This window comes from Trematomus bernacchii, unplaced genomic scaffold (genome assembly GCF_902827165.1).
Source record: "Trematomus bernacchii unplaced genomic scaffold, fTreBer1.1, whole genome shotgun sequence".
Taxonomy (NCBI): Eukaryota; Metazoa; Chordata; class Actinopteri; order Perciformes; family Nototheniidae; genus Trematomus; species Trematomus bernacchii.
Window position 1 is genome coordinate 13,962,053 of NW_022987727.1, and position 25,671 is coordinate 13,987,723.

General features: G+C 41.6%; 2 protein-coding genes across 3 annotated transcripts in view; one reads left to right on the forward strand and one right to left on the reverse strand.

Annotated features, from left to right (window-relative positions):
* Positions 1 to 13,470, forward strand: brpf3b (bromodomain and PHD finger containing, 3b). The gene is made up of 13 exons (XM_034144966.1): positions 1 to 340; positions 1,432 to 2,978; positions 3,154 to 3,310; positions 3,521 to 3,652; positions 4,046 to 4,174; positions 4,956 to 5,268; positions 7,529 to 7,819; positions 8,538 to 9,125; positions 9,784 to 9,865; positions 9,952 to 10,040; positions 10,182 to 10,276; positions 11,422 to 11,576; positions 12,457 to 13,470. Exons 2-13 carry the CDS (start codon positions 1,456 to 1,458, stop codon positions 12,638 to 12,640), a joined length of 3,738 nt encoding a protein of 1,245 aa, XP_034000857.1. The 5' UTR covers positions 1 to 340; positions 1,432 to 1,455; the 3' UTR covers positions 12,641 to 13,470.
* nr1h5 (nuclear receptor subfamily 1, group H, member 5) overlaps positions 13,189 to 25,671 on the reverse strand; it is a 16,622-nt gene continuing 4,139 nt past the window's right edge. The window contains exons 2-11 of one of the 2 annotated variants that reach the window (XM_034144967.1): positions 25,007 to 25,142; positions 19,771 to 20,169; positions 19,542 to 19,682; positions 19,281 to 19,405; positions 18,181 to 18,279; positions 17,994 to 18,087; positions 17,648 to 17,764; positions 16,269 to 16,361; positions 16,057 to 16,170; positions 13,189 to 14,989 (exon numbers count right to left, since the gene is read on the reverse strand). In XM_034144967.1, coding sequence (XP_034000858.1) covers positions 14,787 to 14,989; positions 16,057 to 16,170; positions 16,269 to 16,361; positions 17,648 to 17,764; positions 17,994 to 18,087; positions 18,181 to 18,279; positions 19,281 to 19,405; positions 19,542 to 19,682; positions 19,771 to 20,169; positions 25,007 to 25,103 — 1,482 coding nt within the window. In that variant the 5' untranslated portion in view covers positions 25,104 to 25,142 and the 3' untranslated portion in view covers positions 13,189 to 14,786. Of the gene's footprint in view, positions 14,990 to 16,056; positions 16,171 to 16,268; positions 16,362 to 17,647; positions 17,765 to 17,993; positions 18,088 to 18,180; positions 18,280 to 19,280; positions 19,406 to 19,541; positions 19,683 to 19,770; positions 20,170 to 25,006; positions 25,152 to 25,671 lie in introns of those variants that run through there. The other variant, XM_034144968.1, reaches the window with a different exon arrangement.

Sequence of the window (25,671 nt, forward strand, 5' to 3'; positions counted from 1 at the left end):
ATCCCAAATAGCTAGCCAGCTAGCCGAAGGGGGCTACAATCTCTCCTTCTCACAAAATGAAGTCGACAAAACGCTGTTATTCATGTTATTAATGCAAATGTACCGCTCGTGTTCTCAGTAAGCGTTTGGGATTGACTCCCAAACGCCGTCTTGTGAAGAAACGGAGGCGGTATAAAATAGCTATATTCACCGGCGCTGCCAGTAAACTGTAGCTGGCTAACGGTAGCTAGTAGCTTCGAGAGTACAGCAAGTAAGGCGGCTGGCTGGTCAACCATTACTGTAGAAGCGGCTTCAGACCGCCGGCTGTCGAGCTACCTGTGTCAGTCAGTTGCCATAATAGGTAAGATGGTTTAAGTTTGCTACGCACTGTTTATTTATTAAAGAGTGGCTTAAAACGGTTAATCCCCTTTTAACCTAGCAACGGTTTAAGTTGTTCTGCGCCTTGACTGGCAAAATATAACGAGGCAGATAATGTTAGTTATGCCAATCTTTTAAAGTTAGCAGGTTAGCTAGCTGATATATTTGACTACTTCTCTCGGCACTTTTTCTTACCAGAGTAACGTACGGAAATACTGTCACAATGATGTTCATTTTTGATCCCGACTTGACAATACAAAGCACTGCATCGGCATTCCAAATATGTAGTTTAAATTAATCTAAAGAAGCGCTTTTTATAGTGTTTTTAAACTGTAAATATGGCTGACATTTTACGCTCGAAATAAGGACACTGATCTGTTGAGACCGCAGTATTCTTAAAAGCTGATTGGCTCAGACGAGGATCAGTCAATTCTTCCTCAAAGCTGATTGGATGCGCTTATTGCGTTGTGCCTAGCCCTGATAGTAGTTGCCAACAGTTTATGAGATAAAGTCAAGAATGATCTACACTTCATCTTTTTATTTGCCATGTGTTTAATGTCAGTGAAACGTTTGGCAATGTTCAGCAGTCAATGCATCGATCTATTCATGTAGCCACTTGGATTGAGTGAGTAAAGAGTTCTGCGAGTTGAGGTGTGTGAAGGAATGTTTACACCAGCCCTGCCTAATAACACTGTGCAGCAACATTCAAGCTATGACAGGGATGTTTTTGAATGACTTAATATGTCAAGAAGGCATGAAAGCTGTTAATATTTCAGTTTCATACCGTCGTTGTGGCAATGGCATTAGATATAGCTTATTTCTGTAAATATATTAGGATCACAAGGGGGATTAAAGCTGTTCAATAAGTGTAACTAGATAAGAATACAAGTTTGCTTCACAATTGTTATGACGTAATAATCTACAATTCATCATGAAATGCTTAATGTTGTTCAGAATATGTTATGTCTATTATTATTATTATTATTATTATTATTATTATTATTATTATTATTATTATTAACAGACTGACAATAATGTTTTCTCATATTATTATTTCTGCTTTTAAACCTACAGGAGGTAAATTGTGATTGGTGGCCTATGAGGAAGCCACGTCGTAAAGGCCAGGTGGCCGCAGGAAGTGGGGCTGCTGATGTCAGGAAGTCCAATGGGACGGTTGGCGGGCGTGGGGGTGCCCGCCAGCGATCTCCATCCCCTTACAGCCTCAAGGCATCTCCGAGCAGAGAAACCCTTTCTTACACCCAGGCCCAAAAGGTAGTAGAGGTGGAACTAGATGGTAGGCTTCACCGCATTTCTATTCTGGAGCCTCTCGAGGTCATTACCGATGATGAGATGATGGCTCAGGACATAAGTGAGTGTAACAGCAACAAGGAGAACAGTGAGCAGTCATCATCTCCCACCAGCAGTGTCCGCAAACCCCCCACACCCAGAGGACGCAGGAAAGACTCCAAATGTCCTGTCAAATCGCCTTCCAAAAACCACTGTACCAATTCTCATCCCCAAACACCGGAAAAGTTAAATGCATCACACCATCAGCACATGACTCTCCCTGAACCTAAGTTTCATGTGCTAGAAACCTTCAAACCGGTCGAGGCTCCTCCTCTACCTGCCGCATATTACCGCTACATTGAGCGCTCAGCTGAGGATCAGGAAGCTGAGGCACAATATGACATGGACGACGAGGACACCGCCTGGCTGGAGATGGTCAATGCCGGCCGGACGTCGGCGGGATACTCAGCTGTCAAACCGGACACTTTTGAGCTGCTTGTTGACCGACTAGAGGAGGAGGCGTACCGGGAAGCCCGCAGCCGGGCGCCCTCCCAGAGTGCTATTGACGACGATGCCTTCTGCTGCGTGTGCCTGGATGATGAGTGCCTCAACAGCAATGTTATCCTTTTCTGTGACTCCTGCAACCTGGCTGTGCACCAGGAGTGTTACGGTGTTCCCTACATCCCTGAGGGCCAGTGGCTCTGCCGCTGCTGCCTCCAGTCCCCTCAGAAACCTGTTGACTGTGTTCTATGTCCGAACCGTGGTGGTGCATTCAAGCAAACAAGTGACGGACGCTGGGCTCATGTGGTCTGTGCCATCTGGATCCCTGAAGTGTGCTTTGCCAACACAGTTTTTCTAGAACCAATAGAAGGGGTTAGTAACATCCCCCCGGCACGCTGGAAACTGACCTGCTACCTGTGCAAACAGAAGGGCCGCGGTGCATCAATTCAGTGCCACAAGGCTAACTGTTACACTGCGTTTCACGTCACATGTGCTCAGCGCGCTGGCCTGTTTATGAAGATCGATCCTGTGCGAGAGACAAACGTTCACGGGACAACGTTTTCTGTTAAGAAGACTGCGTTCTGTGTGGCCCATTCACCTCCTGGACAAGAGGCCGTCTCAGATGAGGAGAGTGAAGGAAGAGTGGTGGGCAGCAGGGGGAGGGCCAGTAGAGGACGGAGTGCCTACACAGATGGCCCTGTTACACCGAAAAAAGGCAGGAAGTCGGAAGATGGTGCCAAGAATGACAAAAAGAAAGGGAAGAAGGGCGCAGAGGCAATAGCGCAACAAAGTTCATCACCACAAGCCACAGTGCCTCAGATACCCACAAGCAGGTTGGATTTATTTTTTAATACAAAAACATGTTGTCTGTTGGTCAACTAAAATGAAATGTTTTTTTGTTCTGCTAGCTAATTTAAATACACAAATAAAAATGTTTCTTTGGAGATGCATAATCTGATGTCTGTCTTGTTGAAAGTAAGACCCCTTGCATCCATCTCTTTTGAACAGGCTGAATATCATCTGTAAAGGAATTCTCTTTCAGAGGAAAAACCAGTTCACCCATAGGCTGCATAACTACTGGCTGCTGAAACGTCAGTCCAGGAACGGTGTGCCGCTGATTCGGTGTATGCACTCTAATGTCCAATCCCAAAGGACTACTGAACAGGTCAGGGTCGCACACTGTTCTACGCTCTGTGACATTTTCTGTACTTTACTGATAACAACCATAATTGGTGATTTGTGTTGCTGCACATTTTTATAACCATTGTCCTTCCCAACTATTTCCAAAATGCATTGAATGCCCTTAGTTACATCTCTGATACAGTCACTATACAACAGAGCTGAAAATAATAAATGTTATTTGTGTACTTGGTAGCCCGAGGTGAATGAGAAGGTTTCTGCTGCCAGAGAAGCACTGAGGTACTGGCAGAAGCTGCGGCATGATCTTGAAAAAGCCAGGCTGTTGGTGGAGCTCATCCGAAAGAGGGAGAAACTCAAACGAGAACAGGTGACATATGAATATCAAACACTCGCAGGCAACTAACTGTATTTCATTGTTATGTTTGTGAATGTATCTGTTACCTATTTACAAGCATCAGGAAACAAATATATTTTTTATTTTATAAGCAGTCAATTATACAGATGATGTACTGGACCTCCAGTGGTCTTTGGATGTTGAAATGTGACCAGATGTAAACATAACTTGATATTCTGGTCTGCTTTGGACATCTTTGTAGAAATAGATAATGTACTGTCTCTTACAAAAAACAATTAGCTAGTTTCCTTCACAAGTATCACCCCACACTGCGTCCCTTCCCTTTAGCATTTAGGCAGTCTATATAAAACTTGTTTCAACTTTCACTTATGGTGACGTCGAATGCTTATCCCCTTACAACTGCAGGTCAAAGTTCACCAGGAAGCTCTTCAGATGCAGTTGACCCCAATGTTGATGCTGCTCCGCTCCACTCTGGACCAACTACAGGAGAAGGACACAGCCGAGATCTTTGCAGAGCCAGTGAACATCAAAGAGGTCAGACATTACACTGCTTCAACACCAATTGCCAAAGTACAGATGTATGCAAACAGGATGTATAGAGTTGTGACGTGGAATGACATTTTTTATTTAATTGACATGCTCAGTCTTACTTATCAGAGAAACTTTTCAATATCCTAGATAATGTTAAGACCCTATAGGTTTATGTTCTTTCCCCTCTGTAAATCTTACCTTCATTCAGGCAAATTAGAAAGAAACGCGTCATCATAGTTGCCGTATTCACCCAGATTCAACCCAGATATTTAAAGTGAACAGATTTAATAATAATAATGGGTTCCATTTATAAAGCACTTCATATTTGATTTCAAAGCCACACATTGTAAATCAGTTATCTCAACAGCATACTCTTTATTTCCATTCGAGGTGCACATGAATCATTTAATGCATGGTTATGAAATGATACCTTGTAGAAAGCTATCTACCTTTTTCCACTTTTAGGCAAAGTATCTTCAATCTTCTTAGCCAGAACCAGATATTTTATAATATAGTTCTTTATCTTTTATATTGACAATTTTACTGGGTGAGTTTCTTGCCCATCAAAGCTGCCAAAGCACTGCAACTGTAAGTTATGTGCCATTTTTAGGGGTGGGGGGTGAATGGGACTTTCACTTCCTGGATCAAGGATGCCCGATGTAGCACCTCATCCATCGATAGCCTTTTCCACCTGTCCTATTATTTACACTTTAACTCATTTGTATTTGTTCCTACCAATACGTGTCCATTCCTCTCAGTAACTGGAGTTATGTCTCCCCCTCAGGTCCCAGACTACCCAGAGTTCATCAGCCAGCCCATGGACTTTTCCACCATGCGCTCTAAGCTTGAGAGTCACGCCTACCGCTCAGTGTCTGACCTGGAGACCGACTTCAACTTGATGGTGTCCAACTGCCTCCTCTACAACGGGAAGGACACAGTTTTCCATCGGGTAGGGCTACGTCTCAGAGACTTAGGGGGAGCCGTACTGCGCCACGCCCAGCGCCAAGCCACCAACACCGGCCTGGACCTGAACACCGGCATGCACCTCCTAGAGTCGCCGCAGAAACGAGACTTTTACAGCTGCACCTGGGAGGATGGTGAGTCACAGTGCTGGAAATACACATGAGATGTTAACACGATTTGTTCTTTAGACAGGGGTCTGTATATACTGTATTCCTCTCATATGATATGATACATACATGGATGTAAGGTCTAGTCCAGTGCATTTAAGAAACATATTTATTTTCAACAATAATGCAACAAAACACAAAGTTGATTTAATGGGATCAGAATTCAATTCAGCTTGGATTCAGTTTCAGATATGGTATACAATTTAACTTTTTCTTTATTGTGAATATGAAGTAGTTGTGATTGGCAGTACCCTTTTCTTATTTACAGTGTTAGCTGAGAACCAAATGCCACTCTCGAAAAATGTCTACAGGCTATGGACGCATTTGTTTCTGAAATATTGCTGAGCTGTTTACCACTAAATGGGAAACTGTATACTAATACTAAATGTTGGTGCTTCAGTTTCAAAACAGAGGAGTTGGGGGTAGTTAGTGGCCTGTTCCTGCAGGTAACATGAATGTTGGCACCACTGCTTCCTTATTAAATGGTGATGATAGATGAAAGGTGAAGCCAAACGTATATGGCACTTTTGCATGATTTACTTTAAATGTGCCTTATTAAGTGAGATTTGAGGCTGTTAGGTAATGAATGAAGTATGGCATGTTTCTTCCTTGAAGTCATATGTTAGAATGAGGTACTAGATTTGACAAGATTGCAGGAGGTTGTATATTTAACTGGGTCTTCTTTTTCTAAAAACTGAATCTGTTTGGGATCTGTGGTCTTGTATCAATCTTCTTCAATTTACTGATGTGTAATTATTTAAACATGTATAATCATGATATACATGTTGTACTGGCAGGTTTAAATGTGCCAATCAAGAATTCACAATATACTGTGTCTTTAGACAGTTTACCTAGCTTTGGCAAACTGAAAAGTGATGTAGAAGTAGGGGTGTAACGGTTCTCAAACATTTCGGTTCGGTACGTACCTCGGTTTTTAGGTCACGGTTCGGTACGTTTTCGGTACAGCAGAAAAGATTATCACAAAACATAAAATATTTTTTGGGTTTTTTTTATTATTATTAAACTGTGAATAATGTATTCACTCAAATAAATACACAATATAATAAAATAAACATTAAGGTGCAGCATTTTGATGAACTGAAATAATCTGTATTTGAACTTTACTGTACTAGTACTCACAAAACATAAACTATTAGTTTTGGGTTTTTAATTATTATTAAACTGAATATTCACTCAAATAAATACAAAATATAATAAAATGAACATTAAGGTGCAGCATTTCGATGAACTGAAATAATCTGTATTTGAACTGTACTGTACTAGTACCTAAGCAGCCAGTTTGACATTAGGACTTGCTTGCTTGTCATTGTATTTTCATGTTTCTTTAAAGAAAAATTAACTTGTCCACATTGCTTGCCGAAAGGGCAGATCTGCTGGCACTAACAATGTCTCCTGCTGTGGAGAACACCCTCTCGCTAGGGACAGAGGTAGCAGATACAGCCAGGTAGCGCTTTGCTAACATGGCAACATAAGGATATTTGGCGTTTGTAATAGCTTTGGCTCGGTCTGAACTTTTTGCGAGTGGTGGAGGCTTAAATGCTAGTGGGAGTTGGGTTTGCACTTTAGTCATTTTTCTTTTGGTACCGGTGATATTCACGTTTGGGTGATGCCTTTTCAAATGGGTGTGCAAGTTTGATGTATTGCCAGCCGCGTAACCAATTTTAGTTGAACAATGCCGACAAACAGCTTTGGTTCGGTCCACCTGTCTTTGTCCGTGATCCTTGTACGTAACTGCGAAACCAAAATGTTCCCACACCGGAGACTTCAATGATGCTGGAGGATTTTCGAGCTCAACTTTATCTGCGTTCGCCATTTCGACAGTTCCTCAAATTACTGACTAAATTTGAACGCATCCCTGTGACCAGCTCTCATAGTATGCCTCTCGTCCAATGAAATGACTTGGTCGCTCTATGACGTGTTGAACCCAATGTGAGCAAATTACTCTGAATGCTGCGACGCAGCACCTGAGATTACTTCCAAAAAGTTGTTCACGTTCTCAATTTTTTACGTTTAACGTTATATTCGTTCGGTACACACATGTACCGAACCAAAGCGGTACGGGTACGTATACCGTGACACCCCTAAGAAGTACCTTTTATTGCAGTCTTGAGTAGTGAGTTGGTTCATCAGAGATAATAGATTTCTTGTTTTCAAATGCCTTTGCTCTTTAGCACACTACCAGTGTTAAACTCATGTTTGTGTGCAGTTGACAGTGTGTTGGACCCAGACAACCGGCTTCACATGACCGTGGAGGAGCAGCTGAAGGAGCTGCTAGAAAAGATGGACTTTGTCTCCTCCATGCGATGCAGCGGCGCCCGAACCCGACGCGTCCGCCTGCTCCGTCGGGAGATCAACAACATCCGCCACAGGCAGGGCCAACCCTCCCGCCACAGCCTCCACAACGGTCATCTGAAGGAAGAGGATGAGGACGAGGATGAGGAGGAAGATGACGACAAAGATGCCAAGGCAGACAACAGCCTTTCGTCTTCGGACAAAGGTGGGTGATGAAAAGCACATCAACAGTATGAAAATTGCCAATGCATGAACCTTTTTAAAGCCTCTTTTCTTTCTTTTTCTTTTCTTTTTTTTTTTTCTTTTTTTTTTTTTTTAATGAGACCAGTTGTAAACATAAGCTAACAGAACATTGTCCTCAGGTAATTGAGCCAGGGTCCCCCCCACGCACCAACCCCAACCACCCCACTGTCTCCAGTCTAGTAAGTAGGGGCCCACAGAGTCTCGTTAGCCATGGCTGCCTCACAACTCCTCTCTCCCAGTGCACTCTATGTCTGCACCTTCTATACTTCACTCTCATGGACTCACCACTCTCCATTGGCCACGTACAGTCATGCCATGTCATCCCACTTCTGACTCCAGACTGCTCCAGTCAAGCAGTCTCTTGCTGCCGTAGAGGAGGTGGGCAGAACACCTGTGATTTGTGTCAGTCATTAAATACTGCCATGTTACCATGTTGCTGGTGTACAGTTGTGAGAGCAAAGTTAATGTTCACTCGTCTTGATAAGCTCGTCCATATCTACACAACGCCCCGACTCCCTTTGGGCTCTGGTTAGACTGTTAGAATGGAAGTGTAACCCATTATGAAGTGACACCATGTGCAAACTACACCACCACATCACACTACATACTAAATGGACATTCATTTGAAATTGACGCTGAGTGAAATTTGAGTTGATTTTTTTGTCTTCCTTATCTTCCAGAAGACGTCAAATCCACTTCTCCCCCAAAACTGGAGCCAACAGGGCCGGCTCCGCCTCCACGCTGCGGGGACGCACATCTGGGGCCTCCCACCCTGCGGCCAATCACAGGGGAGCACCAGCCCTCCAACTGGGCCTGCAAACGCCTCAAGATGGAATGTGAGCCCTCAGACGGCACCACAGAGAACTTGAATTGCACTAAAGCACAGGAGCGGCCGGCGTCGCCCCCACCCATTTTGCACAGCGAAGGACAGGCGGTGGTCAATGGCCTGCCTGAGCTCAGCTCCCCCCCGCGGCCCACCACTGGGGGAGTCGGGCGACGAACCTCTGTATTGTTCAAGAAGGCAAAAAATGGAGCGAAGCTGTTCAGAGAGAGAGACAATCCTCTGCTGAACGGGAAGGGGCCGCAGGACGCCCCTACAGCCCCCAACTCCACAGCCAGTACCCCAGCCTCCACACCTTTGTCCACTCCATCCAAGACCCCACAGAAAAGCCCCGGACCCCCCACCCTCAATGAACAACGGACCCCCAGTCGAAACATGGGCTCAGATAGTGAGCTGGAGAAGACGCCAAACCATACACTGGAACGGGGTGAGAGGCTTTACATTGGTTTAACATCGCTGTGTTAGACAGTGAACATGTCCTATATAATATCTGACTGTAACCACAAGGCTGGATTATTGCAACGCTCTATACGCGCCAATTAGACGCCTGCAGCTAGTGCAGAACGCAGCTGCGCGTCTTCTCACTGGCCACAAAAAGCGTGACCACATCACCCCAATTCTGCCGTCAAATTGGTATTTGACGGCAAATCAAAGTGAAGTAATGAATGAAATGTACGTTGCAGATGCTACAGTTTCCCTTCTAAGTAAAGCTAAATGTAGCTACATTTTTGCTTTAAAAACAGGCTTGTCGTCCCTCGTTAAAAAGATAAAGAAGCAGTCTGTAACTTGTGTTTTAGCCATTTAAATGTTTTGTTCATCACATCAAGTTTGCATCCTCTTGTTACCTAATCACAGAACAGGAACTCGTTTTTTAAGTATTTACCAAATCATCAAAACAAAAGTTCCCTCTACCCTTACACAGATACTTATCTGTGTTTATACTGTGCTGTAATCTTTTTTTATATGACGGTAATGCTGTGTTGTTTTCCTTGCTACTGATATGAGATTCAAGATTCCTGCGCTTAGATGTGCCCTTAACTGTTTTTACCTCCTGGTTTTCTGAGATTTTTCTCCTTTGCTTTCAGGACTAACAAACGGCTTCAACAAGCACAAAGACGGCGGGTCCGACTCTGAGTACAGCCCTTGTCCAGTCCTGCTCAAAGAAATGTAAGACGTGACATATCTGCTGTCAGTGGCTGTGTGGTGATGGTAATGATTAAAATACAATAACAGTACGATGTGCCGTGTTACAGCTGCTCTCCACCCAAACGGAGCCTCGGGAAACCAGCTCTTTCCAAAGTTCCATTTCTGGATATAGTCAATGGAGACACAGACTACACTGGTATGTTTCCCCTGCTGTATAAGATTGTATGTCACCCTTTTGTCCCTCCAAAACATCAAAACCAAACACTTTGGCTTCAAAAGAAATGACATGTGTCCTGTAAATGTTCTTCTTTTTAATAAATATATTTTGCTGCTGCAGGGAACAGCAGCCAGGTGTCTGATGATGGGACGGAGCTGGAGCCTCTGGATCTGGTGTGGGCCAAGTGTCGGGGGTACCCCTCCTACCCTGCTCTGGTAAATCCTTATACTACTATGACTGTTTATGACATAAGACTATTACTTTTTAGATTTTAGACAGAATGGAAACAGGGTTATAGAGGGGGTGACAGGCAGGAAAAAAGGCCGCCAGCTCTACCAATACCAGGCGGCCTGCAACTATTACTTTTTTAATAACTTTTTTTTTATACATTACTATGACTTTTTAGGATATACTACGCATTTTTATTTACTATAGTCTGACTTTCTTGTCACAAATGTTTCCTTACGGATGTCCAGTGGTCTCCAGTCAGTGCACTAAGACTGAGCCAGTTCCTTTGCTTTCTTTGCCTTTTCACTTCCATGCAATTTATGGTCAAATCCACTCTGGAATTACAGGAGGAAGTTGGAAAAATTGGTATTGTGATTGATTGGCATTATTAAAAAAAAATACCGCGTTGAGATTCTGGATTTACTGCAAGCATTAACGTTGTTTTTTTCTATCACATATAATAATTTGACTTATTTTATGGCATGCTAAACTATAACTTTTTTGACATACTGCTCTCCTTAATATCACTATTAAGTCTAGCTCTTAAATGCTGTATGCACATTTTGCAACATTTACATAAGTGAGCTTGACTGTGACTTAAAGGTCCCATGTCATGGCCATTTCTACTGATCATAATTCCATTGTTGAGGTATACTAAAATAGATTTATACTGTGCAATTTTCCAAACTCACATTGGTTTCTCATACAGCATCTCTGTAAAGTACGTGTATTCACCGGTATTCACTCTCTGTCCTAAACGGCTTGTTCGAGCTCCTGCCCCCTCCTCCCTGTGAGCCCAGTGTGCTCTGATTGGTCGGGACGTTGAGAGGCTCGTTGCTGCGATCTGCTGCGAGGAGCGGAAGCCTGTCCGCTCCAACGAGGCGTTTTGGGGGGGTCTTTTCTGTGTTAGAGTTTTACTCCCTACAGGGTGTACTTTGAGGGTTTTTGACTCTGCAGACCGTTTACATGCATAAAAACCTTCATAACACACAAGGGGGCGGGTAATAACCGGAAAAGCACGACATGGGACCTTTAAACCGATGTAGAAACTGAAATAGGAAGAGAATGGCTGTGTGAGCGCAGTGCTAAAACAGACTTACATTTCTTGTGAGACTGACTGTGTCGGTTCCAGATCATCGACCCAGAGATGCCCGAGGAGGGCATGCTGCACAACGGGGTGCCCATCCCTGTCCCCCCCAAAGAAGTCCTCTGTCTGGGAGAGCAGAGGCAGGAGGAAGCCAACGAGAGGCTGTACCTGGTGCTGTTCTTCGACAACAAGCGAACATGGTGAGGGTCGAACGGACACGTTTACTGCAGAGCTCCTCCTGACACACTAACGGCTAGCCAGGCTGCTGCTGCTCTTAAAAAGAATACTAGATTTGTATTAATTGTATTTACATGTTGGGTTACATGTTTTATTGGATATTGGCCTGTCAATGTCATTAACCATCATGTGAAGTAATGAAAAAGGTGGTTCTAAACCTTGGGTGTTATGAAATTAGAATTCAAATTGTTACAGTTACTTAAATACCCAGCAAATGATCAAACCTCATAATGCCTAAGTTGCATCCTATACCCTACCTCTACATCAGAAAAAAAACTACACTGTGCTTTTCCATATCATTTCAACAATAATGTACACATTTAACTTGCATGGCACTTGTTTGGAAAACCCATAGCGTAACGATTAATAAAAGTAGGTCTTTAGAATCGAAACACGACCGAATCTTCTGAGTAAAACTAATAAAAATAGACTGAAGTTTCAACAGACCCAAACGTTATTTATAATATCTAATTGATATATATATATATATATATATATATATATATCCCTACATAATAACTAGTTTTTGTAGGGAAATCAAATCCTTGGTAAAGAAGTGTTACTTTGTTTTTTTAACAAAGACCAATCTGTTTCTTAGATCTAATTAAATTTGATATCACATTATAAGCCTATACAGTTTAATAAGAAAAATACATTAATTATTATTCAGTAATTGTTTCATCATTTTATTCCATTTGCTTTTTTGTGGCCTGAATTTTATCTTATTTAAAAAATAATGAATATCTGTATAGTTTTTCTGTACATCTTTACATTAAACACAAGGATCAGCATGCAATGGGTCCAAAGCAGTGACATCATCAACCTGTGTCTCTGGTCCTATAGGCAGTGGCTGCAACGTGACAAGGTTACACCCCTGGGTGTGGACGACACAGCGGACAAGCTGCGGATAATGGAGGGCCGCAAAACCAGCATCCGCAAGTCTGTCCAGGTGGCGTACGACCGCGCCATGATCCACCAGAGCCGGGTCAGCCACAGCCACGGCTTCGTGGCCTCCAACTACCTGTAGGGGGCGCGCTGAGCCCTTAAAGCCCAGTCAGACACTATGCATCTCCCCTTGGTCTTAAAGCAGCAGGTGGGCCTACTCAAGTGGAATCTGTATTCACACTGCGATCTGAAGAGGTCGCCACAGCACAGAGTCCTGGACTGTCGTACCAAACCACAAGTGTGTGTGACACACACACACAGCGGTGGTGTTTGCCTTCCTGTCGGGGGGGGTGAAGTTCCCTTTAGGTCCTGCGTTGCTGCGTCAGTAAGCGTTAAACCCTGTTCAGGGACGTATCGAGGTATCTGCTTACTCCACCTAGATGTGTGGTGGATCAAATGTAAAATAATTCCCCTCTATTTTGTATCATGCTACTGCCAAGGAATCAAATTGTCAGGAAAAGAGATTTGACATATTTATAGAAGACGTATGAATGGATCACTGCCATCTTTTATACAATAGCTTTTTACATTTGAATCTTTTACAAAGACACTTGTATATTATTAAGGCACACTTTGTGTACATATGTATGTGTTTTATCAGGCCCGATTTAATGTAATGTTGCTGTTTTTAAAATGCGTATTTCAATCAAGCCACAGGGGCAAAGCGAGGCTGCGTATATTTGCGGAGATGAAATAATTCCTGACGTGCTGCAGTGTGCTTCGCTCGTCTTTACGTCATGTCATTGTGCTGTGTTTGTGTGTACATTGAGAGCATACAACACAATGAGCCATTGTTCTTTAAATCTGAATTCTCTTTTTGATACAGAGAGAAATAATTTATTTATGGATGACAGAATTATAGAAATAAAGATATATTGATGAACTTTGAGAATTAAATCTTATTTAAAACAACAGAGTGAGTTTTTTAAAGAAATGCAGTCAACATTTTAACAGATTAGATCATGTTTGGTTTGTTGTTAACGATGATTTTACTCAAGACCCCCCGCCATCATTCACCACTGACCCCCAGAAGATTCTATTTATTGTCCAGAGCCCCATTTTATCAAATGGAAAGATACACCTTATAAGCTTGTAGTACTACCTGCATATTTTACCTGCTCACCAAATATGTTGTCTAAAACAGTATTTCCATATTTGGGAAATAAATGCTCTATTAAAACCTTTTGGGATACTTAACTGCAGTCTTTTTATTATTTAAAAAAAAAAGCAAACGTGGGATCAGTTCACACTCTTTCATTATTCAATTATAATCACTTGTTAGATATTTAAATACTGTAAATACTTTACAAACAATGATTCACACAGACATCTCAAACAGTACTGTAACTGCAAGTTAGCTCTGTACAACAGTTATAAAAATACCTATACATTTCATTGTTTTGAAAGAAAGACATGTCTAGACAAAAGCTATTATATAATTATTATACGTACTATCCCATTACTTATTTATTACATTTTTTTAAATGACTGATATTTTTGCCATTCTATACGTTTTTGTTTTTGAAATGTTTTCACAAACTACACTATCTTGTTTTTTTTAATATTTTCAACATACTATATGGTATTTTCTGATATTTAAGACATACTTTGTTATGTCGTCTTTTTACATTTTAATTTTCAACCTAACACACACTTAATTTCCTCTTTTTCTTCTGATGCACTATACTTTGACATGTTTTTTGAAAAACTATGCTATTACGTTTTTGCATATTTATTAACATAATACACAATGACTTCATTTATTTTTCCCGACAGCAATTCCATTTTCTGACATACTTCAGTATACATTTTGTCTTACCTTTTGATTATAATGTTTGAAAGAGCCAACAGGTCTGGAGAAAGTATTGTCCATTTAGTCCTGGGTTTCACTCAAACTTTTGGTTTTATTTTACAACAGCATAGTGAATAACAATTACATGTAAGCTGCATACACCAATTATAAAAGTACCTATAAAATATATTTGTCCAAACAAATTAGCAGTCCGCAAACATCTCAGTCCCATCAAAAGCTTTCTTCAATTCAATGAAAGCTGGACTATTGTCCGCTGAGCAAATGGTCAAAGATTTGTTGTTGAGGCCATATAATCCAATACAGACTTATCAATATCAGATAAAACCTTGGAATTTCCCAAATGTTTTTGTAAAATTGCCCAGCTCTTACAGCAATTGTGTTGCTGTTTTTCCCTTGTTCCACCATGTCCTCCCAGTTATTGTCTGAGCTGCTGTCTCGTCAGGAGGAGGTAGTTGTGACGGAGGGTCCGTAGCTCCGTCAGTCTGCCCAGCAGGCGGCCAAACCGCTGTGGTCCCCCTCGCGCAGCTCCAGCCTGGGCCCCACACACTCTGGACAGCAGGTCCAGGATCATTTCCTGCATTTTCTCAACACAGCTGGCAGCCTGCAGGGAAGCTCGGTCTGCAGGACAGAGAGGTGCCAGTTAATAAGACCTAAACATAAATCTGTCTGATTCATTAAAGATGCCAAACAGCTACTGAATGGGGAAAATACAAATGTGTACCACAGCTTAACTTAGCCTGTGGTACAAATTTGTATTTTTCCCAGTTGTGAGTTTTGAGGCTTTTAAAATAGCAGCAGAGCCATTTTAGGCCTTGATGAAGTCTACGGTCACCAGTTGTGGAAGAAGTACTTGGACCTTTTCAAATTGAATTTAAAGAATATAGTAAAAGTCCTGCATTCAAAAAGTATTTGGATCAAAATGTATATAAACAAACAGAAGTAAAAGTATTCAATTCTGAATTAAAAACCCTATGATTAATAAATAAATAAATATTGTATAATAGAAGTGATGCATTAAAGGTGGGATAGGTAAGTTTGAGAAACTGGCTCGAGATACACTTTTTGTTGTATTCCATGGAATGCTCTTAACATCCCGATAGCAATGAATATCTTAAGTGCTTTGACAAAAAATCCATAAAAAAATGTCATCTGTGGAAGCCGTAGTACTGTAAAAAGCACGACCAATCATTTTAGCCGGCTGTGCACAAACTTATCTCGTGCCCTTATTGGTCATGTGCGCGTTCGTGTGTGTTGGAGGAGGGGCTCTGTAAGGAAGTGGCAGATTTTTTCCGGTTGTGTATTTTCAAATTCTAGCGCACTCGAGCTGGTTTCTCCAAAATTACCTACCCCACCTTTAATGTAATCATTTTTAAAGTTGCAGCTGGTAAAGGAAGGTTTTATTTTCACTTCATTTTAATTATTATAATTTGTGTTAGCAATTAGAATGTCATCAAAATCGCAAAAATATTGACAGTGTGCAAATCATAGGAGGCGAAAAAAATTATGATCAAAATACTACTCTGAATTAAGTGTTGTGGAATGGCAGAGCTTACAAAATGTATCCTACAGACTTAAAGAGGCGCTTGTATGCTTTTGGGTTTTCCCTTCCTTATAGTGTGTGCATGTAAATGGTCTGCAAAGGCTAAAATCCCAGAGTTTCCTTCAGAGGGAGTTTCTGGTCTGACCTGAGCAGAGCAGAGCTGTCGCAGTGAGCAGGGAGTACTCAGCCTCCGTCACCCGCAGCGCTGCCATGCTGTGGAAGAAGTTGAGAACGGGCCCGAGGAGATCCTCACTGCATCCTGTTCACACCAGGAAATGGGATATTGTTTATTTTTTTAACTGTATTTAATTTCCAACCTTTAAGATGTTTTCTGAGTGAGTGTATGTCTGCATGTACCTGAGTTGACTGGCAGCATCCTACTGTGGAAGTTTTCCTTTGACTCTACATTTCTCAGCCAGTTGTGTGATGACATACTAAAAATCTGCAGGGCTGATGAAAGAGAAAAATAGTCAATATTTTTCAATGAAGTGTTTGGAAGCCACAAAGCTATGAACATTTATTTTTTCTATTTCTTTAGTCTGATTGTTGTCATTTCTGTTTTTATGGGGAAATAAAAGGGTTTTTCCAAGATCATCTTGGTGGTATGTTTTAGGGCTGAACGATATATCGTGTCATGGCGATAACCGCGATATGCGCATGCGCGATATTCATATCGCAGGGACGTGCGATTTTATTAATTTCTTTTATCAATATTTTTTTTGTGCGATATTAAGTAGGTAAATTAACTCAAACACGACATGTTACAATTATTTTGCTGCTTGCTACAAAAGTAAAACTTGCGCGGCTCTCATGTCAGGGGTACTTGAGTGAGTGACATGCAGGCTCTGCATGTACAGCAAACCACCAATCACAATCATTCTTGATCAGATCACAGCAGGCCCCGTCCTGCTAGTTTGCAGGCCATCAAAACACCGGTAAAAAATGAGCGAGGCACAGGAGGACAATACCGGCGAAAATGAAGATTTACTTCCAAAAAGAAAAGCAACATCTGCCATCTGGAACTATTTTGGATACAAAAAGGTTCTTCTCTTCTTCATTCACAGATGAACCCCCTTATTTGAGGGTAAGCAACATGCATTATCATGACATGTTAGATCATGACTTAAGGTATGATGAGTCAACCAGTTAAGATCCAGACGTCCGTGACTAAAATCCTTCATCCGGTTAAATATAGTTAAAAAAAACGCAATATATATCGCAGGGGAAAAAAATATCGCAATGTCAGTTTTTTTCAATATCGTGCAGCCCTAGTATGTTTATATATAAATGTTTTGCCAGGTTTATGTGTTGAAAGTAATGCTCCTTTCGCGCAGAGGCGGCTGAAGTACACCACCATAACCTTGGTAACACTAACGGCTAGTTTCATTGTCCATTTGTCTTTTGAGGTAATGCTTACGGCTAATTAATGCTTATTCAAATGCATTCCTTGCCAAAGAACAACTTAAAGTTAGTTAACATAACAAAATGAGTATTACAACGACAAACGCTTAATAAAAGAATCCTGACAATTAAAAAATGTCACCAGCCAATCTTTTATCCAATCTGTTTTCGCTCAAATCATATAAACAAGTCACTTTTTAACTAGATTCAAGTAAAATAACTTTATTTCCCCCGTTTCAATTTTAAAAAATCCTTGTTTTGTCCCTCGGGGCTTCCGTAGACTGAACTCTCAACAAGTGGGAATCATAGAGGTGTGTGTGTTGGTCTTTGTTCACCTGGACTGGGGCATGCTGGGTTGTGGGAGAACAGCTGAGCGGAGAGCAGGAACATGACCTCCAATGAAGAGACAGACAACAGAGATCTCTGGTCCGAAAAATCCAGGAGATCAAAACCTGTGAGGGGAACATCATGATTTGTTTTTAAATGTGGATTTTGTGTGTTTGATGGTTACAGGATTGTATCATTTTTTACAGAATGTGATAAATTCCTACTAAACTCTTTGATATTTCAGTGTCCTTTTCCTTTGAGAATATTTCCCATTAATAAGAGACTATATTAATATTATAAACATATGTATTTATAGTATTAAAATATACTTTATATAGATGTTCTCCACCTTACCTGGCACTGTTCTGGCAAACTGTAGCAGTCTTTGCATGTGGGGAGATATGAAATCAGACAAGCCCTCCATTTCTTCTGTACATGGCCATTCAAACTGAGTACAGAGCAAAAGATCAACCAACATGAAGAATGTATCTCTTTTAGCTTTCAGATGTACAAATGATTGTTCCACATATGTGTGACCCACCCTGCAGTCGCTGGTGTCCTGTGCTCTGTACAGTGGATGGGCCTCCGCCAACCGGTCCACAATGTACTTCTGTTCTCGGGTTAAACTGGCAGACAAAGCCTGGAGCAATAACAAAGTTAACAAATGACCATTAACGAAATAGCTAAATCTGACCACCTTAAGGGGAAGGGGAGTTTACCATTGTCTTATACAGGTGTGCTTGATCATCCAACCTGCTATACAACTGATATTTGATTAATCAAATTCATCAAATTACCTATCCAACAAACCACTTAGAGATGTAACAAAACAACATGTTGACCAAATATACTCAAACCTTAAAAAATATACTCAAACCTTAAAAAAAATCATATTTTGAACCATTTAAATAACCAATGATGTTTTCGACAGGCAACCAACCACTTAACAAACAACCAACCTGATCATTTGACAACTAAATAACATATGACAATCCGACTGTTTAACCAACAGGGGCTGGGCAATTTGAGGAAATACTCTGAAACAATATACATTTGCCAAGAGCCATAGCTTTTCTGCCTGTGGCTTCTATGCTTATGTATCAGGCCGTTGTAGGCACATTTTGTGAATCAATGAGCAAGACTGCTTATGGCCGTTTTCCATCAGATCAATTTCGACATGAAAAATAAAAAAATGAATCCGATGGAAAACAGTAACAACAACTATACAATTATGAAGCCAGGACTCAAGATCAAAGCACTATACAATATAATGCATGGATATTTGTTGCAATGGCCATGGGATCAAACCATTTAAAAAGTTTCCAATGGAATGGTTCTTAAGGATCGGAGCATTTTGGCTACAAAAATGATATAGACTTCTTTTAGGAGCTTTTAGGAGTTTGAATTCCAAAATGTAAAGAAAGAAAGTAAGAAAGGGGTTAACCAAAGTCAGTATTATATATTCTCTGGGGATTCTCTGTCTATACAAAGTGGCATAGCAGTCCCTCCAGGAACTGTTGCCCAATTTCAGTCTGGACCAGAATTCTCCAATTGACAGATCAACACTGTGATCCGTAGGGCTATGAAGCTGGCATGAAAAGAAATGGCAACCATCCAATCAGAGTGAGTCCTGCTCTCTACCTGTCCAGGTAGCCTGCTGGTGGAGCTGACCCTCCTGCTCTCTGGGCTCTCCTCTTCCTCCTGTCCTCTGCCCTTCCCTCCTTTCCTCAGCCGCTTGGACTGGCACTGCACCTCCGTCAGAAGGCCTGAGAAGAAAATGGGCATTTTGAGTTAAATAAAAACATATTGTTTAAGGATGATATATACATTATTTTCTTTCTTTTATAACATAAAGTTGAATATTTAATTTCACATATTAAAAGGGCAATGGTGCTTGCTTACACTCAGCCAGCATTCCCACAGCGCGGCACTTCCTGAGCCGACAGTCTTGGCACTTCCTCCTCATGTACATGTCCATCTCACAGCCACCGCCACTCTTACAGTGATACACCGCCTTTTTGGTTACACTACGCCTAAAGAAACCTGCAAGTCAAGACAAGGAAAGAGGGCGAGGTTAAAAAAAAAAACCTTTCAGAAAAATAAAAAAACAGCATAAAAAAGTGAGAACTACCTTTACACCCCTCGCAGGTCAGAGCGTTGTAGTGATACCCTGACGCTTTGTCTCCACACACCACACACAGCTCCTCCTGGCCTCTGCCCTTCCCTCCACACCCCACCCGCGTCCTCCGCCCCAGGGGCAGTCCCACCGCTCCGAGCCCCTGAGCGAGGCCCCTGCAGTGGGGCTCCGGGCTGGGGTCACAGGGGGCCTCCAGACAATGATGACTGTAGTGGTAGGGGAGGTGGCAGGGCTGTGAGGAGGAAGAGGAAGAGGAGGGAGAGGAGGTGGAGGAAGGTGGAGAGCCATAGAGGGAGAAAGGCAGGTTGGCAGGGCTGTACTGTTGTTGGCTGTAAGGGAGCAGCTGGAGGTCAGGGTCCTGCAGGGGGTAGCCCATAGGGTCCGCCAGCATGTCTGACATGGAAAAAGAAAGTTTTAGAAATGAATCAACTTCGTAAAGCTGCAAACTCAAATGAGGCTCTTGGTATTTTGTTTTTATCTTTGTGATCTGATTCAGTTTTTCCAGCAAGGACGCTAGCAACCATTTTTAGGCAGCCTGATCTGACATTTAAAGACCACATGTAAAGGAACTTTCAGTTATGGCCAAAACCAAAAAATAAAAGAATCCCTTGGAAAATATCAAATGAAACACACAGTGACCACTTTAAGACAAAAGACTAGTTACATTTAAATAAAGAACGAGAAGGTCTGAGGCCATTTCTAAAAGGACAAAAAGATTGTGTGCATCTGGCCCATGAGTTACATCTGTTCTAAAATGTAATGAGTTATTTCTAGGCTCCTTCCCACACCCTCACCTACTAGTGTTTCCTGTTTTCCTGCTGAAAGACAGACAAACCAACCTTACAAATATGACAAACAGAACCATGACCATTATAATAAAGGTGATAAGGCAGCACATACTGTAAACCCAAGGAATACGTATGTCTGTATTGACAGGGTTAAAACATTAGGCAGTGTATAGCCAGCCTTACACGCAGAGGTAACTCTCTTCAGAGTCTAGGGAGAGACCTCCCCTGCGCTTCAATCATGATCTTGCACAACCAGAAATAACTGGTCAGCAGACCTGAGTGACCTTGATGTGGTTGCAAAAGGTCAGAGAGAGGTCAGGTTGGAGCCAGCCAGCTATCGATTTGTCGGCAAACAATAAAGACTTAAAATCAATCCTTAAAATAAAGGAAGCCAGTGAAGGGACGACAGTAGGGTGTAAATGTGCTCTTGCTTGAGTTTTCTGTTCAAAGAGAAGCTACTACTTTCTAGTCAAACTGCAAGCATTCAGAGAGCTGGATAAAACAAACATAAGGAGCCTCACGATCCAACAGGTGTCCCTCTTAAATGTGGAATCTGGTCAACACCATAAACAGTTCAAACGGGTCACTCATACTGAAAACAACAAAGAAAAGGGCGAGAACGTGCAGGAACAGAGTCATGAATGAACATTTCAAGCGTCAACTAAACGCCTTTACAAAGTGCGTCATAGGAATGTATTCTTACGTGACTTGTGTGACTTCACTGCTTCTATGGCTCTTTGGGGAAATAATAAAAATCTTTCGAAATCTTTTGAACTTTCCGCAACAGGATGCAGCTGAGAGCTCCCAGTGCCATTTAGGATTTTTTGATCCCCTTTTTGGGAGGTTTCATCCAGCCCTGTCGTGGTTGTTCAGTGTTGTGACGGGCTGAAACGTCTTTGAGTGTGGATCAGCAGCTTGCTTTCTGCTCGTCCTGTCTCCTTTGAGAAAACATGTGTGACCACTGGCAGCCTCTGAAAGAGCAGCTGGACCAGGACGACTGTGGGATCTGTTAGGAGCCGATTCAACAGAGAGCCAGCTGACTGTCAGGAGTCTCAGGACTGCTGGAGATAGAGGTTCAAATGATTGAACATGTGGGAAGATGAGGGCTAATGTCAATCTGATAATGTGGGGTCAAATTAGGGTCAACGTGTGCCTTTAAACTTTGACAGGGAAACCATCCAACACTCCATTGAGCTTTTTTAAGCTAAGGTGATAAGTGATTGAATCACAGGAGCCAGATGTAAACGTAATAATGGTCAAAATCATGTCAAGTCTCTAGTATGGCTTGAGGGACAATAATAACATCTGCAGTAGCTTTCCTAAAAAACATTCCAATTATTGTATGCAACTTTTTTTTTTAAATGGTGGAAAAGTACTCTGAGTAAAAGTAGAAGTACCACAGTATACTCTGTAAAAGTAAGTAAAAGTCCGGCATTCAAAATGTTACTCAAGTAAAAGTACAAAAGTATTAGCATCAAATTATACTTAAAGTAGCAAAAGTAAAAGCACTCATTCTGCAGATTGGCCCATTTCAGAATAATATATATGATATGTTTTATATCTATTGATGCATTAAAGTGTTATCAAAGCTGGTACAGGTGCAGCTAGTTTTAATTACTTTGACTGATTTAAGGGTTGATTATATTTCACATCATTCATCCAAATCTGCAAATTAAATAAATGTATTAAATGAATGTAGTGGAGTAAAAGTACAAAGTAGCATAAAATAGAAATACTCAAGTAAAGTACCTCAAAATGTTACTTAAGTACAGTACTTGAGTAAATGTACCCACCTCTGTCAAATTCAAATACAAAACATGGTTTTATCCAACAAAATATTCAGCTTAAATTGCCATTTGTTAGGGTTTAGCCTTTTAAAAAAATATTTTCTGTTTAATCGAAACCTTTTGCTCTCCCGCCCCAATTATGGTTCCCAACTGTATTAACGAAGGGTTTAGCAGCAATATGGCAAAACTGACAAAGGTCGCGATGTCCGAATCAGGGTTATTTTCCTGACCCTCTAATATCGAGTCTCAGTTAGACTTCTGATATATCTCGCTCTCTTGTAGTTGCAGCGTTTTCAGAAAAAACACATCCCATGTTCCCGGCTTATCTCCTCATCACCCAAACACATGAAATATTGTCTCCCATATCCACAAGATGTTTGGTGAAACTTTCTCACAAAACACAGCCAGCATCACCCTTACGATCCATCCAGGTCCAAAAGAAATAGGGGCTGGTACTGTCTCAGCGACATCAGTATTCAACCTTGACTTTAAGAAGATTAATAACTGATACAGTCTTTAAAATGTTCAGATTTGAGACCCCAGTGTTTGTATAAAAAGACAGATGAGAGTAGAAGTAGAAACCAGTGTATTTAGTGATCAACACCCTTGTCCTGAGTAATTGTCACCACCCCCCCCTCACTCCTTCCTTTTGTCCTCTCTGTCGTTCTCTCTCCAGATGTTTCCTGTCTTCAGCAGACTGTGTGGACCACGGTTGGGGGGGTCCTTGGTTTCTCTGCATGTGACAGAGCTGTGCTCCACACTGTTTGTAAACCATTTGAACACTGTCTAAACACTCCTCAGCCTCCCTTCCATCCCACGCACACCAGGGAGCAAAACAACACCAGCAAGCGACCCCCCATAGCCCCCCGCCTCCCTCTGCTCCGAGGTCCGGGAGGGGAGACAACAGGGGGACTTGTTGATGATACATGTCAGTATAAATAGATCCTCTGATGCACACCGGCTGAACCTCCTCAAAAACTATTCTCCTCATGTCAGCAAGTTCTCAAAGGCGGTAAATAAATGCTTGGTGTTCATTCATCAACTGTGAGAGAGCAGTCACGTCCTCATTGTGCAACAAAATAATTAACCACTTATTTAAATCAACACTTTGTGACAATCACAGTATGATGTTAAATGAGCCAATGTGATGTTACAGTAGAAATACAAAAGTAGAAAAACATTCACAATGTCAGCAGACTGTTTTACAGCAATATCTACCCGTAGTTTGCAAATGTAAGCTAACATTAGCCACCATAAGCTCAAGTCACCGTGACGTCCCTCATTGGTTTGTGGTTAAAGCTTTCGAATTTGACACTTTTTTAGGAAATGATATACTGAAGTAAAAACATCAAGTGAGAAGTTGGTAGGGTGACCAGGTCCATTCAAACTGAATGTTTTTAAGCTCTTTACTTCATAGTTTGTGCAAACAATGTAATTAATATTTATAGGCTATAGTTTCAATAGACATTTTAATTTGTTAGGGTTAGATGGAGGTCATATTGTACTACTTAACGTTACCATCGCAGTAGCATGTCCCGCATTGTCCCACACAAACACACTCTTTGTCCCACATGTGATTTGTTGTCACCTGGTCACCCTACAACTTGGGTCATTTTCTCATAGACTTCTATTCAATTTGACTTTTTCTTCCAACCGGTTGACTTGCCCCTGTTGATAGAAGGCAGCTTTTATGCACCCCAAATGTTTCACTTCTCCCCTGGAGGTTGCCCCCTAGTCATACAAGAACAAGATGAAGCAGTAAAACCCTGAGTGTAATGATTTAATTAATGGATTTGCCTATGAGGTCAATCTTTCATTTCTGAGAAGAAGAATGGATATTTTCATCGTTCAAATTTTACATCGTGGGACTATAAGTCAAAATCAGCCAACACATGTTTAAAAAAAGTAAATTTTTCTGAGATGTAGAACAAATGACATCTCACCTCTGATACCATAAATTGTAAATGGCCATTAATGTTGTTCAGTAACATAATATTTTTATTTTCACAGTTTAGACTAGGGTCAATTCACTCACAGTTTGTTGTTTTATTTCATTTTAATGGGTACTACATTCCACTGAAGAAATAGTCCCTATACAAACTATGGTCTGTGGATTAACCAGGGGCAAAGGGGCATGGGCACATTACAGATGAGATGTGTTTTTTTTTTTATAAATGTGGTTATAGAACATTTATTTATTCACAGTAAATACCTAAAGAACAAAGAGCATTTCAACCAAAACTATCTGCAGTTAGAGAGCAAATGACAACAGTATAAAACAGAGGATGCATCTGTTGATAGTTCAGATAAGTCTATAACTACCAATGACACAACTTCATTTGAATTAATTGAACATGGACCGATAACACTGGAAGTATTTTGCATTAAAAATGTTACATTGATAGCACACAACACATTTAGAAGCATGACAGCATATCCAGTGTTTCCTGTTTCCAGTGTCAAAACGGCAACAGTCTAACTAAGAGATCCTAATTAGTCCATCTTCAGTGTCTTATCTATTATTGTAAGAGTTTCTATTTCACATACTTTGTTTTAAAAGAGCAGAAAAAAGCGGAAGTAGAGGGAGAAGAGAAAGTAAAAGGCAAAATAAAATAAAGTCAGGAGGGAGGGAGAGAAGTGTCACTGAGGACTCACCATAGTACTGGAGCGGCTCTGTGGAGCAGTAACCATCCGAGGCGGAGAGAAAGCCCCCTGCCGAAAAACTCATGTCCAACTCGGTCCACTCTCTCATCTGGACAGAAGAGCCTCTCTCCAGCTAGTAATACGGGACCTATCTCCACACACACACACACACACACACACACACACACACACACACACACACACACACACACACACACACACACACACACACACACACACACACATGCATGGACACAAACACACAGACAATTACTCGGAGGATTCACACAGATATGAAGGATCTGGGAGACATTCCTCAATCCCCAAGATGTGTCCAGGTCTCTAAGCTGTCCACACTGATATCCCAGCCTATTTTTAAAAAAAGCAGAGAGGACGAGTGCAGCTGAGGCTGAGGTCTGTGGTGGATGATGTGCTGGAGGAGGTCTTAACCACCCCCCAGGGGGGTAGACGAAAGGGACACCCAGGATGACAGGGATGGGACTTTGGTCCAAACAGCTAAACCTGGCAGAGACTTAAGAGGCTGCAGGGATGCATGGAGGGAGACATATCCCTCATGGGCAGAGTGTGTGAAGGTTTGGCCTAATTGGATGTATCCGAGTGCAACAGCTGGCCTAGGCGAACATTTTGTCAATTTAATCTGATGACACATACAATCA

Coding starts and splice junctions, on each gene's coding strand:
- brpf3b (XM_034144966.1), top strand. CDS start 1,456: ATGAGGAAGCCACGTCGTAAAGGCCAGGTGGCCGCAGGAAGTGGGGCT. Junction 7,820..8,537: donor CCTTTCGTCTTCGGACAAAG/GTGGGTGATGAA, acceptor CTTATCTTCCAG/AAGACGTCAAATCCACTTCT. Junction 10,277..11,421: donor ACCCCTCCTACCCTGCTCTG/GTAAATCCTTAT, acceptor TGTCGGTTCCAG/ATCATCGACCCAGAGATGCC.